Raw genomic sequence first — 16557 nt, 5'->3', positions numbered from 1 at the left:
AAAACCCAGACCTATGCTAAGACCTAAGAAGGTTTCAGGTTTTCATTATTTGTGAAGCTATGTTGTTATGAAAAAGATAATTGTGCATTGTTATGCAGCTCAAAGAGCATTGAGCAAATGTTTTGATCACAGAAAAAACAACATCATCCTAATAATTGATGTGTAGACTTGACAAATACTTTCCATATGTCAACATCATTTCATTAAACAGTTTTGAGAGAAACATAGGGCCCTTTAGATGCATGCATGTACATTGAACAAGAAGCCTAATCTAAATGGCTTTGAATATCCAGCTTTATGAATGGATAATTACGATATTTCAAACCAAACATGATGCAGATATATGCTAGCTAATTATTAAAATATGTTTTCATAAAACCTGATGTAGGTCTACAAAGAATAATACAAGACTGTTATCGAATCTTGTCCAAATGTGTACTTAATTCTTAACACTGTGTTGTTCCAATGTGTCCAATGTACAGTAGTTTGTCGATCACATCTTCTAGCAGTAACAATCAAATCAGAGTTCATGCACAAATTTTGTTTTAAAGCCATTGCATGAATTATAAATACTTTTCCTAACTACATCTCAGGTAAAACGATCACCCAATTATCCCACTGCTTACCAATACCAATGAACTATTATTGTCTTCATTACAGTCAAATTGTTGACCAAGATTAGAAACAAATCTGACTTGTGGGTGTGGGTATCCTTATAAAGCAGCCTTGTTTTTGAATGCCTTTATATTGCCTGTTGACATGCATAATGAATTTGGAGCTGATGCAGCTTACAATTTCCTTTTGGTCCTTGATTTTTTTTTTTTATGCTCAGTTGCTTTCTAATTGGACTGTGATGCCAGAGGATGAAATCCACTTTTACAAAACAAGCAAAGGCTCGGACTGTAGTTGTGTATACTTTATTCATGACTCCTCCCTCACTTAGGGTTCATTTAGGACTTGCTTAGGGCTATTTGACATTGAGTCATTGAGGCCCACACATAGAGATGCAGGAGATGTTTTAATGTGAAAGATTATACAGTGAATCAACATAAAAGTTGCTGTTTGGAGCTGATCGTGTGGACTGTTGCTAAAACATGGTAAATCCGGGTCCTGTGGGTGTCCTTTAGAAGTATACTAACACAAAACACCTCAGGCCCCCATGCATATGTTTACATTTCCCAGTGCAATATTGTTACCTTAGGCTTATTGACAGCACACAGGATGTGACATCTACACTATATCAGTAAACGCAAACCGGGAATAAAGTGATGAATTTAAAAATAATTTGTCTATGAAGAAATTGTATTTTGAAGCATAACGATGAGCACAGTCATTTTATTTGAAATATAAAAACATAGCTAAACACACTGATTAGAAATAACGATGGGCAAAATGTCATACAAACATAAAAATGGGACTAATCATGAATCGACTCTGAATGCAATGTTATAAAATTCTAATTTCCCTCTAGTTTGTCCACAATTCGTGATTGCATTGCGCTGCTAGCTTGACGCAGGCGTGTTGCACGTTCACGTAACCGAGTGAATGTGAATGTTCAGCCAGACATCCCCATAGAGACGTTTTATCCCGTAAAAAAATCGGTGGTGTATCCTTCTTGGAAGGATAATATGCATGCATGCTAATCAATGGACAAAGAAAATACGGAAATCTGCTGGAAAATACTTCGCGAAAAAGAGCTTTATTAATAACTTATATTATTTTAATGTTATTTATTGTTGGATTTTCTCTGGTTCGCTCACCCTTTGCGGTTGTCATGTAGCGATAGGCCGCATTGGATCGGATTGTGTTGCTGGGGAGGAGACCTTTCAGCCAGCTAGCTACTAACGTTAGATTTCGCTGCTGATATTGCACGGTGAAATCGAGACAGTTTTATTTATTTTTCTTTGGAGGTTTTCGCTATTTTTCAAAGCTGGATTGTGGATCCCTTGCGGTTTTGAAGGTATTGGTTCAGACTGCTCTTATCCTCCGATTCAAAGATTCACCCAATTTATTCAGAGATCGTCAGCTCGTTTGCGGTCTTCAATTCATTCATCGTAGCAAGCTAGGTAGCTGGTAACGTTAGCTTCGCCACCGTTAGATTAACTAGATTTTCCACTAGCCATCTTGCTACATCGCTGTTTAGCTGTTGGGTAACTTAGCTAGCTACCTAGCAATATTAGCAATTCTAGTTTGACCACATCGTGGCATTAGTTAGCTGGAATGAATAACGTTAGCTAGCTGTTATGAATATCATGCAACTTAGCTTGCTAGTGGTACTCGCTACATAACGTTAGCTGCCTAGAATACCTATTCAAATCTTACCATCCAGTACCAGAGTGTACTGACATTTGACCGACTAGCTGGTAGCCTACGTAGCTACATTTTGTTTACCTGTAGCTAGCTAAGGATTTGGCTCTTTGTGAGTTATTGATGTGACTAGCTAGCTAAAGTAATGTTTGAGCAAGCTACCTAATGCGTACATACAGCCAGTAGAGTGAGTTCGCTAGCTAGCTATGTTGATGTTAGAGAACAAATATTTACCAGTATAGCTATAGTTGGACAGTCAGCTTATGTTCTTCTGACCTTATTATCACTGGCACTCCTTAATTACCAATATAATATTTAGATGTATGTAGGTAGCTAACACAGTAGGTAGCTAACCAACTAAATGGCACATTGCCATGATGTCATGAAAACAACTTGCTAAACGATTTGCTTCCATGGCATCAAGCTCCATATAGGATGGGCGTTCCTTGCTAGGAAACGCGTATGGATAACATCCTCATTGCTTTGATTGCTCCATAGCCTTTTGCATAGTTTCAATCAACGCATTTTCCAGTCATTTTTGATAATGATATCACCATCGCTGGATGTGTTAGTTGGTTAATCGGATTCCTCCACCATGGCCTCATATTTACGTTACAGCCAATAACCTCAATGCACAGGCTAGATATGCAGAAATGCTAACGTTAGCCATCAATAACGTGAGGTCGTTTTCGTTTGTTATTGTTAACAATATGGTTATCGGGTTGATTTGTCACATCAGATCTGTCACTTATTTGGGTTTCTAAAAAGCTCATATTCTTGTTTATTTCTAGAATGAGTTTAAACAACTAACCTAACGTTAGCCATAGGGGGCCTACAGTCTCGCAAACTTGGCTTAGAAACAGGCGTGTTTATAGCTAAATCTTGGTACTATGACCTAGGATGGACGTGGACGTGTGTGCTGGCGGGGACAGCACCCGAAGGAAGATGGATTCTGGAGGCGATGGGGCACTGGAGGTTGTACCTTTGGAGCTCTATGACTCAGCCAGGGCGAAAATTGATGCAAATCTACGATGGCTGTTCGCCAAAGCATACGGTATAGGTAAGTGAGATCCACTCTACAACTCACATACACCCATTAAGACCGCTATGTACTGTCCCAGCAGTTTCTGAGTCCAGCTCATTTTACCGATGACTGCGCACTGAATAAGTACTAGCAGGGAAAACACTGTAATTGAATTGTGACGTCAGCGAGACTGGGAGAACCTCGGATCGAACAATTTCCAGATACGGCTGTTATCTGACGCGCTTCAGGTACCTATAAACCAGGGGTGCACAAATCCTGCGTACTGGTTTTTGTTCCAACCAATAGCCTTGTTTTTAATTTGCTGACAGCTCTATAAACTACCCTGGTTCAAGCCTGTACTTGAGCACAGTAAACTCTTTAGGATACACCTGCAGTCTGCGGCTGTAGCTGGTACTCATACACATGTCAGATAAGAGATGATTCAGCCAATTACAGAATTAAGACCAGGAGTGCACCTCTGCTATTCATTACTGGTCTGATTTCATGTAAACGTATGACTGAGTGCTGGTACATAGCCCTTGGGATATATATATGAACATTTGTTGCGGGGAATCGAAGTAAGCAAATGACGAATTAGCTTTTCTGTAAAAGTTGACAGTGGGGGCGGGGGCGGGGGGGAAAATTCCAAAAAAGTCCGAAATAGAAAATTGTCCAGCTGATCACTGTTTAGTTTGCTGACAATTATCAGTTCAGAGGTATGGGTTCAGAGTGTCACTGTGCAGTACAGATTGGGAACCCAGGACCAATCAGACAGTCTCGCATAACTATTATATCTTTGCAGTCTTTGGACTTGCTTGAAAGATTCAGCGGTTCACTACAACTGATGCCTTTTCTAATTTGTTTTAGTTTCAAATGGTTTTTAGTATATTGGGCTGTTGATTGAATCATGCGTCATGCTGATGTATGACTTGATGAACCTCTCATCAGTGGAGAGTTTAAAGCGGGGCAGGTGTTAATTGTAATATGTATCCCCTCACGCAGTACAAGCGAGAGTGTTTGTTGGAGGTATTGTATAGTGGCACAGTTTAAATCTGATTTGAAGCCTGTGTGAGCGCCCATTTTCCCTGTATATGGCCAGCAGAATAGCGTGACATGAGGGGGTGAGGATGTGTACCCTAATGCCACAGCCTGACTGTCAGCAGTTGTTTAAAGCCCCACTGATGGCAGATAACCTCGCTGCCAGACAGCGCTGGGGCAGGAAAGTCAAACTTATTCACCTTTAAACCCACGTCACTGCGATTGTCTCTAAACATAATGCATAGAATGCAAAATATTAATGCTCTTGAGAGTTGACATAGATACGCTCACTGTATGTGGAGCGTCTTAAGTGGAAGGCTTTTCCTGGACTGAGAAACGATTGAGAGCCTGTGTAATCACCAATAATATCCCGAAACGGAGAATGCTAGAAAAAAGAACCCATATTTGGGGGAGTATGTAATGCTAACGCTACTTCTGACTGCTGTGGGTGAGTTGCCGAACGCATAGTATAATCCCGTCTGTCCCTCTGCGGCCAGTGCAGTGTTGCGTTTGTCAGTTGGTCGGTGTTTTATGGGTGAGGTCAGAGGACCTGCACGCCCGTGTGTCTGTCTGTTTGAGGAGGGGAGGCTTGAGGTTCAGCAGGCCAAGCTCTGGAGAAGAACGCTCCTCTAATCGTGTGAGCAGGAATAACGGTTCCCTGAGACATGGCGGTAATCCACGGGCAAATCAGGTTAAAAATACCGTCCGCCGTCAGTGGGCTTTGTGGCTGTGTGTGTGTGGCTGTCTTTCTGTGTGAGTGTGTGTGTGTGTGTGTGTGTGTGTGTGTGTGTGTGTGTGTGTGTGTGAGTGTGAGAGTGTGTGTGAGTGTGTGTGTGTGTGTGTGTGTGTGTGTGTGTGTGTGTGTGTGTGTGTGTGTGTGTGAGAGAGAGAGAGAGAGAGAGTGTGTGAGAGTGTGTGAGAGTGTGAGAGTGTGAGAGTGTGAGAGTGTGTGAGAGTGTGAGAGTGTGAGAGTGTGAGAGTGTGAGAGTGTGAGAGTGTGAGAGAGTGTGAGAGAGTGTGTGAGAGTGTGTGAGAGTGTGTGAGAGTGTGTGAGAGTGTGAGAGTGTGTGTGTGAGAGTGAGAGTGTGTGTTTGTGTGGCTGTGTGTGTGGCTATGTGTGTGGCTGCGTGTGTTTGTGGCTGTGTGAGTGAGTGTGTTTGTTTGTTTGTGTGTGTGTTTTTTGATCAGAGTGGGAATCCTTGCTCCCTGACCTGCTTAGCTGCCTCAGATTTGGGGGTGGGGGCGTTGCCTTTAAATCCTGGTTCGCAGGATTACAATCTCAAATATAAAACCTAGAAAAACATAATATTTCTGAAAGGAATTAAGCATTTATTTAGCGCGGTTTGTGGCTCTGTGTAAGAAGATGCACAAATGAAAAACTGAAAAGTCAGAATCAATCAGGAATATAATGTTGTTCAATTAATGGATAGCTCCTGGCATTAATTAGATGCAAGTCATTTGGCAGACGCTTTTAATCCAGAGCGATTTACAAGTGCATAGGTTCTACCATAAGTCAGAGCATAGTAAACTAGCAAAATACACAGGAAATGCTGTTCTAAACATAGTTGTCATAGTTGTCATAGTTGTTTTTTTTGTTTTTTTGGGGGGGGGTTAGACAAGGATAGGGATATCAGAAAGGAGGGGCAGGGGAAATCAGGAGGGAGGACTAAGGTAGAGTTTGAAAAGGTGGGTTTTGAGTCTGTGTCGAAGTAGGGGGAGGGATTCTGCTGTTCTGACAGTGGTAGGCAAGTCATTCCACCACTGAGGAACCAGAACGGAAAACAGGCGTGAACGTGCAGCTCGACCGCCAGGTGCACGTAGAGAGGGAACCATAAGGCGATCAGAGCTGGCAGACCGGAGTGGTCTAGCTGGGGAGTAGGGAGTGATCAAGGATTGTATGTAAAGTGGGGCAGTCCCCTTAGCAGCCTGAAATGCCAACACTAGGGCCTTGAAACGGATGCGTGCGGCAATAGGAAGCCAGTGGAGGCCAATGAGAAGTGGGGTGACATGAGCCGACCTGGGCTGACTGGTGATCAGGCGGGCTGCAGCATTCTGGACCAGCATTTAGAGAGGACTGCAGCACCTGTATACACAGAGAGCCACCACGGTACACTCCCATACTCCATGTGTTCTCCTGTTTGTCCACCTGTGACCCATCGTCAGATGTAGAATTAAATTGTATTGTTTTGTCTATGAAATTAGCATTGCAATGGTTATTTTGTTCTTAATGGCAGTTCCTTACATTTTGGCTTCACTTCACCCAATGGCAAGGATGCTTTGTCATGTATATTATTATGATTAATGTTCAATATGTACTGGATGTTGATTTTTTAAAAATTATTTTGTTAATCTGTATTTTTCCATGTCTTATGTCAAGATGACAGATGATGGAATATTTCAGGTTAGTGTCTGTACTAGCGTAGAGACCACCAACTGAGTGTGCACTTGTACCTAGACACAGCTGTGCAGACAGTGTGTGTACTAGCACAGAGACACAGGGCTGTGGGGACAGTGTGTGTACTAGCACAGAGACACAGGGCTGTGGGGACAGTGTGTGTACTAGCACAGAGACACAGGTATGTGGGCACAGTGTGTGTACTAGCACAGAGACACAAGGCTGTGGGGACAGTGTGTGTACTAGCACAGAGACACAGGTATGTGGGCACTGTGTGTACTAGCACAGAGATACAGGTATGTGGGCACAGTGTGTGTACTAGCACAGAGACACAGGTATGTGGGCACAGTGTGTGTACTAGCACAGAGATACAGGTATGTGGTCACAGTGTGTGTACTAGCACAGAGACACAAGGCTGTGGGGACAGTGTGTGTACTAGCACAGAGATACAGGTATGTGGGCACAGTGTGTGTACTAGCACAGAGACACAAGGCTGTGGGGACAGTGTGTGTACTAGCACAGAGATACAGGTATGTGGGCACAGTGTGTGTACTAGCACAGAGATACAGGTATGTGGGCACAGTGTGTGTACGAGCACAGAGACACAAGGCTGTGGGGACAGTGTGTGTACTAGCACAGAGATACAGGTATGTGGGCACAGTGTGTGTACTAGCACAGAGACACAAGGCTGTGGGGACAGTGTGTGTACTAGCACAGAGACACAAGGCTGTGGGGACAGTGTGTGTACTAGCACAGAGACTCAGGTATGTGGGCACAGTGTGTGTACTAGCACAGAGATACAGGTATGTGGGCACAGTGTGTGTACTAGCACAGAGACACAAGGCTGTGGGGACAGTGTGTGTACTAGAACAGAGACTCAGGTATGTGGGCACAGTGTGTGTACTAGCACAGAGACTCAGGTATGTGGGCACAGTGTGTGTACTAGCACAGAGATACAGGTATGTGGGCACAGTGTGTGTACTAGCACAGAGACACAAGGCTGTGGGGACAGTGTGTGTACTAGCACAGAGACACAGGTATGTGGGCACAGTATGTGTACTAGCACAGCGATACAGGTATGTGGGCACACTGTGTGTACTAGCACAGAGACACAACGATGTCCCCTCCGCTCTCCAGGAACTGAGACAGAAGGCACTGTAATTTCTTCATCTCTGATGTGGTTGCAGATTAGCTGGCCTAGATACGATTAGACACCTGTCCTCTTCAGCGGCGCTGTGAGAGGGAAATCAGGGACGATTATGGGGGGGGTTCATGCCTTCAAGATGCCAGGACCAGTAATTACTAGCTTAGGCATTGCCTCCTTGCTACGCTAAGTGTGCTACATTTGCTCATGGACACGGGAGGCTCGGAGGGGGAGGAGCGTTCAACGCATAGGGAGGGTTAATCCTTTGAATTAAATTAGACTGTAAAAAAGAAAGAAAGAAAGAAAATAAAAATCGATTTTGTACCAAAGTGTACCATTCCAGTGACATCACAGGCAGGGTGAGTAGCCAATGTTGTATGTCATTGGTACCACTGTTGTCATGGATACAGGCACTTTGCTGGTCTAGAGTGAATTGTTTAACAGTGTTTAGCAGTTGCTAATATCTGATTTCCTTAAAAAAGAAGATGACCTCCTCGGCCGTAAAATAACGGGTTCCTGATCAAACATAAGTCAGAATATGCATCTGTATTTGTTTTTGGGATGTCCGACATTCTGACGTTGAGGACAGTTTGTTCTGATCACACAGCCTGAAGGGCACACAGACGGGACCGCTCAATACCTAGCCAAAAAAAAACAAACACCTCGAGGTTTGTAAAATTGTGATCGATATCCTATTGTTTAATGTTGAGGCCCCAGCATTTTCCATTCAGGAATGTGTTGACGGTCTCAGTGGGGTATCCACTGTAATTTCCTCTTGTGCTCTATCCTGTTTTTTTAAAACAGTTTTTTTGATTTTGCAATAGTGAGTGCATTTTTGTGGTTACAGCTGGCATGAGAATTGCTATGGTTAGTGCAGACCTTCTGTATGTTGTCATGTCTCTGTTTAGATTTGGAAACTGGGACACAAATGTTCCCCGTTGTTTGTGTGTCTGCGTTAATGTATGGCATAGACGTAAGGCTTGACCCAATCAAACTCTCTCTCCCGCCGTATCCTTTGTTGTTGTGGAGGAGGGTGTGGTCTGTTGAAGGAAACGGTTGACCTATTTTTTGCCAAAAGCAGTGCAGTCACCCAGGTTATCAATTTTTAATTGGGGAATACTCCGGTCGTCTGTATTTCCACTGAACTGCCTTGCACTGACTACGTGTGTGAGGCCATCTTGCTTCGGACTGCCTACCCCCTGGCCCTGTCTGGCGTGTGTTTCCATGATACTGTGTGAATCCTGTGAATGTCTGAGTCGCTGCGAAACGTATGAAGCTCCAACAGCTCTAAGAGCAGCGGTACGGCGCGTGTCGGGTTCAGAGTGACCGGGAACGCTGGCTCTCCTTCTTCCTCTTCCACGCATGCGTCAGGGATCAGCTGGCCCTCCCACATGGGACTCATAGTCACACTGACTCATTAGAGCACTGGCCTCGCAGAGTGCATCTCCTTCTCTCTGCTCATTAAACCTGCTCACAGACACTGGGCTGTACTTCATTAAACCTGCTCACAGACACTGGGCTGTACTTCATTAAACCTGCTCACAGACACAGGTCTGTACTTCATTAAACCTGCTCACAGACACAGGTCTGTACTTCATTAAACCTGCTCACAGACACTGGGCTGTACTTCATTAAACCCGCTCACAGACACAGGTCTGTACTTCATTAAACCCGCTCACAGACACTGGTCTGTACTTCATTAAACCTGCTCACAGACACTGGGCTGTACTTCATTAAACCTGCTCACAGACACTGGGCTGTACTTCATTAAACCTGCTCACAGACACTGGTCTGTACTTCATTAAACCTGCTCACAGACACTGGGCTGTACTTCATTAAACCTGCTCACAGACACTGGTCTGTACTTCATTAAACCTGCTCACAGACACTGGGCTGTACTTCATTAAACCTGCTCACAGACACTGGGCTGTACTTCATTAAACCTGCTCACAGACACTGGTCTGTACTTCATTAAACCCGCTCACAGACACAGGTCTGTACTTCATTACACCCACTCTCAGACTCAGTTCGGAATGAACCCCACTCCGCTGTTACAGCTGAGGGGAGACCGCCATGTGACCTGGGCTGTAGCCCTGCTGCTGGGGACACTTGACCTTCATGAACAACACTGTGGTTACAGAGTGTGTGTAACAGAGTGTTGCATTGATTTTGGTGTCTAATCAACTTGCCTGACTTTATCCTGTGTTCGCTGAAGACGAACCACATGAGGAGTTCCCTGTCACTCTGAAGTTTGAGAGTAGACTTGGGATAATGGATGAAAAATGTAACCTAGGGTACATTTGCATCACTGTCATTACGAGCCTCTTCCTCATCTTTGGGGAAGGCTCTACTGACCGTCACTCATTCAGAATATTTCTGTCCAACTCGGAAACTAGGTATTTTGATCCAGATCTGCTGTCTGACTGGGACTCATTATCCTGACTGCTTTTGAAGCACAGGGGAACTCCGCATCGCCTGTGCTGCTCATGTGAGGATGTGCCATTCGCTCAATCTGAACCCTTCTTCGCGGTGTAAAACACTCAAAGCCTTGATTTCCGCCCGTCCTATTCAAAATGTAAAAGCGGTGTAATCATCGTAACCTGCAGTTGAATGCCGGGTAATGTCTTGCCGCTGTACCTCCAGTGATGTGTGGTGAGATGGCTCAAAATGGCTGCCACATCTCCTGGGCTTGTGCCGTACATTGGCGGCTTTGCTACGCACACAGTCAGGTGCATGGATGCCTTGCAATGAAATGTGTATCGCGGATCCTTTTTTTAATGTCACTGGAGACGACCCTTAAAGAAGTGATGCTACTTCTCACGGTTGCGTGCAACTCACGTTGCGCTGTTTCCGAGATTCTTCGCATCTTGGATTTTTATTTTTATGATGTGAGGGTGAGAAGCTCAGACGTGAGAACGTAGGTGTTGGAATTCATAACCCCCCTAGTGACACCTTCCGCTGCATGTTAATTTGTGTTCATTCAGCTAGAATGGAAATGTTCCCCACAAAAAAAAATCAACCCTGGCCTCCCCCATTCGCTGACACAAAAGGCGCCAAGCACAAAAGACGATAAAAAATGTAACTTCCAATTAGGCCTACCACTTAATTGATGCAAAGCTTATCCAAAATAATGTGTTAAGAACCAGCTGTAGGCAGGTGAGGGGCCAGAGCAATCCCATTACCCACTCAAACTGGGTTCTCTGGGCTTCTTGGCCTTTAGAGGCGTGCTAAGAGACCAAGGCTGACGGGGAACGTTGAGAGCGTCTCCGGTAATCTGTTTGATGGACCCAGCACTGCTAGACCCCAGAGTCGCTGCTAGACCCCAGAGACCCTGCTTGAGGACTAGTAAAATTTGTTAGTTTAGTTTAGTTTTTTGGGGGACAGGGTTTTTCTCTAACAGAAAAGGAAAGGTCAGGTCAGTCTCTGGATTAGACTAAGGCTCCCAGTCAGGATGACATTGTGGAGATTGTACCATGTACACAACCAGGACAAGCTGTTATGGTGCTTATTGTGATGCTGTTGTGGCTGTTTTGAGTAAATTAAATAAAAAAAAAAAAATGCTGTGAATGTACTGACAATCAAGATTATCATTACTTATTAGGCTAAATTAATTATGCTGTTTTTCCATCAATTTTATGTGTCTGCACAAGAAGCTATCCAGAGAAAATCTGCCAATGAAAGAAAACATGAGCGCATTAGACCTCTAGCGTATTTGTGTTGGGATGTCCACTCATAATGTCAGGAGGGAAGACGGCACTTCAGATCCAGCCCATCTGGGGATGCCCATCTGTGTGTGACCACCAGCAGTGGGAGTCCTCTCTCTCTCTCCCTCTCTCCCTCTCCTACTCTCCCTCCCTATCCTCCTCTCTCTCTCTCCCTCTCCCTCTCCCTCTCCCACTCTCCCTCCCTATCCTCCTCTCTCTCTCTCCCTCTCCCTCTCCCACTCTCCCTCCCTGTCCTCCTCTCTCTCTCCCTCTCCCACTCTCCCTCTCCCTCCCCATCCTCCTCTCCCTCTCCCTCTCCCCCCCCCCTCTCCCTCTCCTCAGCCCTTTGTTTGAGCCACGCGGGGTATCAGGCAGGGCGTGCTTGCTGCCTCAGCCGCACTGAACGCTAGGCAAATTACGCCCTTGATAGCATGTTGACATTAGCTTAGAGGCAAGTGCATTTAAATGCAGATAAGTGCTGGTTTCCGGCTGTGTTGGGGATATTTAGGCAGACCACCTTAACAAGAAAATGGATGGTAATGTAATCATGGCTTCAGCAAGAGATCAGTGGAGGGAACAAATAAGAAAAGAACTGAAAGAAATGAAACTGCAGCCCATGATTACAGGAGTCCTGCTAGCATGTGGCACCTCTACAGGGACAACACCTATCATAGCATGGACATGAATCAGCCCCGTTAGGTGTCTGCATTTTACTTAGGTCTGTGCTTCTCATGACCTTGGAGATGGTGTTTTGAGTACAGAAGAGCCCTTCAGTTTATTTGGAACCCTGAATTGTTTTTCACTTTGTAAAGTGAAAATACTTTATATATACACTCATTCTTTGGGTAGAATTGATGCCATTTTATCATAGTATGTACTATTGTTTTCCTTGCATTATGTAATTCTCCCAACTTGCTGTTTTTAGATGGACCCCAGATAGAGGGGCATTTCCTGTTTTTGTTTGATGCCTGCTTTTTTGATTCCGCAATGATAACAAAGAATAACTGTGGGTGATAAATGCTTATGCTACTTCTGGGTTTATGCCCTGTCCGGTTGACAGATGGATTTACGGTGTATTTAATGTGCCTTGCATTTGTTTATTAAATATTTTTGTAAGACTTTTACTAGCCAATATTTCAACTTTTATGTTATCTTGTGTAAAAGAAAAAAGCTAACGAAAATGGCTCTGGCCAAGTAATTTCAATAAAATTTGCATAAAGCTACTCAAACGACGGATGCCTTTTCCCCCACTATAATAGAAATGAGAACATAAACTTGCATCAAAATTCCTCATGCAAACTCAGAACTTAAGCTTGTGCTTAATCCATTAATCATTAAAATACTTTGTGTTTGCAGTGAAATGAGCAAATAGGATTCCATCAGTTGAATTAAAAATGTTTTGGGGGGTGGGATTATTTATCGACCGCAACCGAATTTAAGGCAGGCCGTTATTGGTGAGCAGTCACTATAAATTAGAAAAGGGTCACAGACAGTTTAGGAGGGCGTGATGAATTTGACCCCTGGGTGGGTGTGGCCAGCAGCTGATAGACAGCCAGGCTGGAACAAAGGCTCTCCAGTGGGCAGGAACAGGGCGGGGCTAGGCCGAGCAGCAGGGGTCACGTCTGCTTCCTCTCCCAGGAACCCAAACGACCCCCCCCCCAACCCCCACCCCCTCTCAGGCTGGCACTGCTGCTCACCGGTCCATCACCAGTCCGGCAGTGGCGCCTGGGGGCGAGAAATCGCCGTGCCCCCCCCCTCCCCCCCCAGCAGTCTGTACGCTATGCCGTGGCAGCCGGGGCCTGTTGCCACGACACATTAGTGTTTCCACGGAAACTCCGGAAGGTGTGACTGAGAGCCTTGGGGGTGGCGCACGGTGGCTGTGTTTATGATATCAGGGTCCGGACCGATGAGTTCAGCAACGCACACCTCTGACACCACTCTACCGCATGTTTAACAAGGATAGTCATTATCATTTACTCCTTAGTTAGTTTGTCCTTATTTAACTTTACATGTGCCATGACCCAGATTTCCTGTTGAACAGCCAAACGTGTTACAACTAATTTATGTCCGGGCTTGTCGAACTGAATTCAAGGTGAAACAGATAATTCCCCAATGAAAGAAGCCAGTGGGGCGGAGCATTAGATTCAGTTTGATTACGAGTTCTAGTTGTAGAGAATTGGTAAAGCCATTAATGGTACAATACGTGATTTGGACTTCTAACGGTTAAGCAAGGAATTGCAGCAACAAACACCTTCAAACCTCAACACTGTTTATACCACCCTTTCTCTGTGAATGCGCTAACTTTCAAAAGCCATTGGCTGTGGCAATTAGAACCATTTTTTCAACCAATGAGCTTCAATTATTGTACAGCTGTACAATGTTTTGGTACTGAGTGCTGGCCCGTCAACTGTATATTTTGAAACCCGAATTTAAGGACTATAAACACAGGCAGAGGGTGAGTCAACATCTCAATGAGCATTTTGAAATGATAGGAAGGGATTTACAATGGTCTTGTAGCAATGTTTTAACACAAATATCGTACCTATTATACCTTTAATGTGTTAGCAGCGTGATGCTGTCGGGCCCAACTTTGGTCTGTGTCCACACCAAAAGGATGCAGTTGTGTAACTAGTATGGACACAGCCAGGAACGTCTGGGGTAAAAATAACCCCCCTACCCCCCCACTAACACAGCCACCGGTCCATCCTGGGGCTGTCGCTCAGCCTGGCTTTAGCTTTTCGCACTGGCTGCGTACCTTTCCACTCTGGCATGCGCTTCACCGCTGACACAGAGGAGATGTAATCCTCAGAGCCACTGCTCTCTCCTCACCCCCTCATCAGTCGCCTGGTTTAGCCCGCTGTTATGCGTGTGGGATCAGCGCCCTGCTGCCACTGTACAGGCACTGCCCCTAGCCTTCACTGGGTGCACTGTACAGGCCCTGCCCCTAGCCTTCACTGGGTGCACTGTACAGGCCCTGCCCTAGCCTTCACTGGGTGCACTGTACAGGCCCTGCCCCTAGCCTTCACTGGGTCTACTGTACAGGCCCTGCCCCTAGCCTTCACTGGGTGCACTGTACAGGCCCTGCCCCTAGCCTTCACTGGGTGCACTGTACAGGCCCTGCCCCTAGCCTTCACTGGGTGCACTGAGACTGGCTTGTTTGAGAAGCCCCCCCAGCTCAATGATCCGAGCGCATTGGGCCTACAGTCTGCAAATGAGGTGCACATCCTGTGTCTCGGTGCAGTAGAGTGACTGTGTGAGAGACAGCGTGTGAGAGACAGCGTGTGAGAGACAGCGTGTGAGAGACAGCGTGTGAGAGACAGCGTGTGAGAGACAGCGTGTGAGAGAGAGTGAGAGAGCGTGTGAGAGAACACAAAGTGAGAGCGCCCTCAGACAGTGGCTTTGGGCTTGCAGAGCTACAGAGAGGTTTCCTGGTTGCCGATACAACAGAGAGAGTCCTTAGCTTGCAGTACTACAGAGAGTCTCTTGGCTGGCCTTTCTGCAGAGAGGCTCCCGGTCCTCGGTAAGCCTCGGCTGCAGGATTGATGGCCCTGTCTGAGAAAGGGCTCCTGTGCTGTCGATCGCAGGAGGAGGAATACACACCCCTGCAGTGCTGCCTGCCCAGCCGTGTCATAGAGCACCGCTCCAACAGGGGGATGTGTCCAGACTTTTAATTCAGTTTCTCATTCAAACGAGGGTTTCTGTTTGGCACCACTATGCTGCGCCAGTCACGACTGTGACTATCCCTGCTCGGTCAGGACCCTGACTGTGACTATCCCTGCTCGGTCAGGACCCTGACTGTGACTATCCCTGCTCGGTCAGGACCCTGACTGCGACTATCCCTGCTCGGTCAGGACCCTGACTGACTATCCCTGCTCGGTCAGGACCCTGACTGTGACTATCCCTGCTCGGTCAGGACCGTGACTGACTATCCCTGCTCGGTCAGGACCCTGACTGTGACTATCCCTGCTCGGTCAGGACCCTGACTGTGACTATCCCTGCTCGGTCAGGACCCTCACTGTGACTATCCCTGCTCGGTCAGGACCCTGACTGTGACTATCCCTGCTCGGTCAGGACCCTGACTGTGACTATCCCTGCTCGGTCAGGACCCTCACTGCGACTATCCCTGTTCGGGAGAAGCAGTGCTGCGTTGCATTACAGTGCAGTCATTTGCTGCAGGAGGCCACGCAGATGTCACTTTGAAAGGTCACACTCTTGGAAAGCAGTTCTGTGCCTATGCTGTGACAGTCTGTATGAGGTTGCTCTCTTGCTCTGTGTGTGTGTGTGAGTGTGGACCTGGTTGCATTTCATTAACCAATAAACCAATGTAGTACAGCACAGGTATTTCTACCCTGTTTTTAGCCCTATTAAAAACTGGGGAACATTGTGGGCATGTCAACAGGCAATTATGTGCTGATATCTATTGGCTGTCAATAAGCCAGCCAATCAGTAGCAAGCACCTTACATGTGTTTACAAATTGCGGGCTCTGTGAACACCTTACTGTGTATATTGGTGTGTGTGTGTGTGTGTGTGTGTGTGTGTGTGCGCGCGCGCACGCGCGCTTGTGTGTGTGTGCTTGTGTGCAGTATGTGAGTGAGTGAGTGAGTGAGTGAGTGAGTGAGTGAGTGAGTGAGTGCGTGAGTGCGTGAGAGAGTGAGAGAGTGAGAGAGTGAGAGAGTGAGTGAGTGAGTGAGTGAGTGAGTGAGTGAGTGAGTGAGTGAGTGAGTGCAGTATGTGTGAGTGTGTACACAGTAAATAGGGACAGTGTGAGTGAGAAAGCGAGATGTGTGTTCAGGGACAGGGCCACAGTGTAAGCAGTGTGCTGCCGCTCCTGAACAGCATGTCCCTTTCTAAGCCGCTGCTTTTACTGATCTCTCCCTAACCCTGCCCTGCCCTGGTGCAGGCCTGCCTTTGTTATGAACCGGGGAGAAACGCTGACTCAGCAAG

At 46.1% G+C, this 16557-nt stretch overlaps 1 protein-coding gene across 10 annotated transcripts in view; it reads left to right on the top strand.

Annotated features, from left to right (window-relative positions):
* The first annotated feature begins 1585 nt into the window (after window positions 1–1585).
* LOC133141889 (calmodulin-regulated spectrin-associated protein 1-B-like) overlaps window positions 1586–16557 on the top strand; it is a 42230-nt gene continuing 27258 nt past the window's right edge. For all 10 annotated transcript variants that reach the window (XR_009710138.1, XM_061262706.1, XM_061262702.1 and 7 more), the window contains exons 1-2: window positions 1586–1960; window positions 3207–3367. Coding sequence is in view for 9 of the 10 variants with exons in the window: in XM_061262706.1 (XP_061118690.1) it covers window positions 3208–3367 (160 nt within the window). In the remaining variant the exon portion in view is untranslated. The remainder of the gene's footprint in view (window positions 1961–3206; window positions 3368–16557) is intronic.

This window comes from Conger conger, chromosome 12, assembly GCF_963514075.1.
Source record: "Conger conger chromosome 12, fConCon1.1, whole genome shotgun sequence".
In the NCBI taxonomy this organism is placed as follows: Eukaryota; Metazoa; Chordata; class Actinopteri; order Anguilliformes; family Congridae; genus Conger; species Conger conger.
The sequence above is the reverse complement of the archived record's forward strand: the minus strand, read 5'-3'. Positions and strand labels throughout refer to the sequence as shown.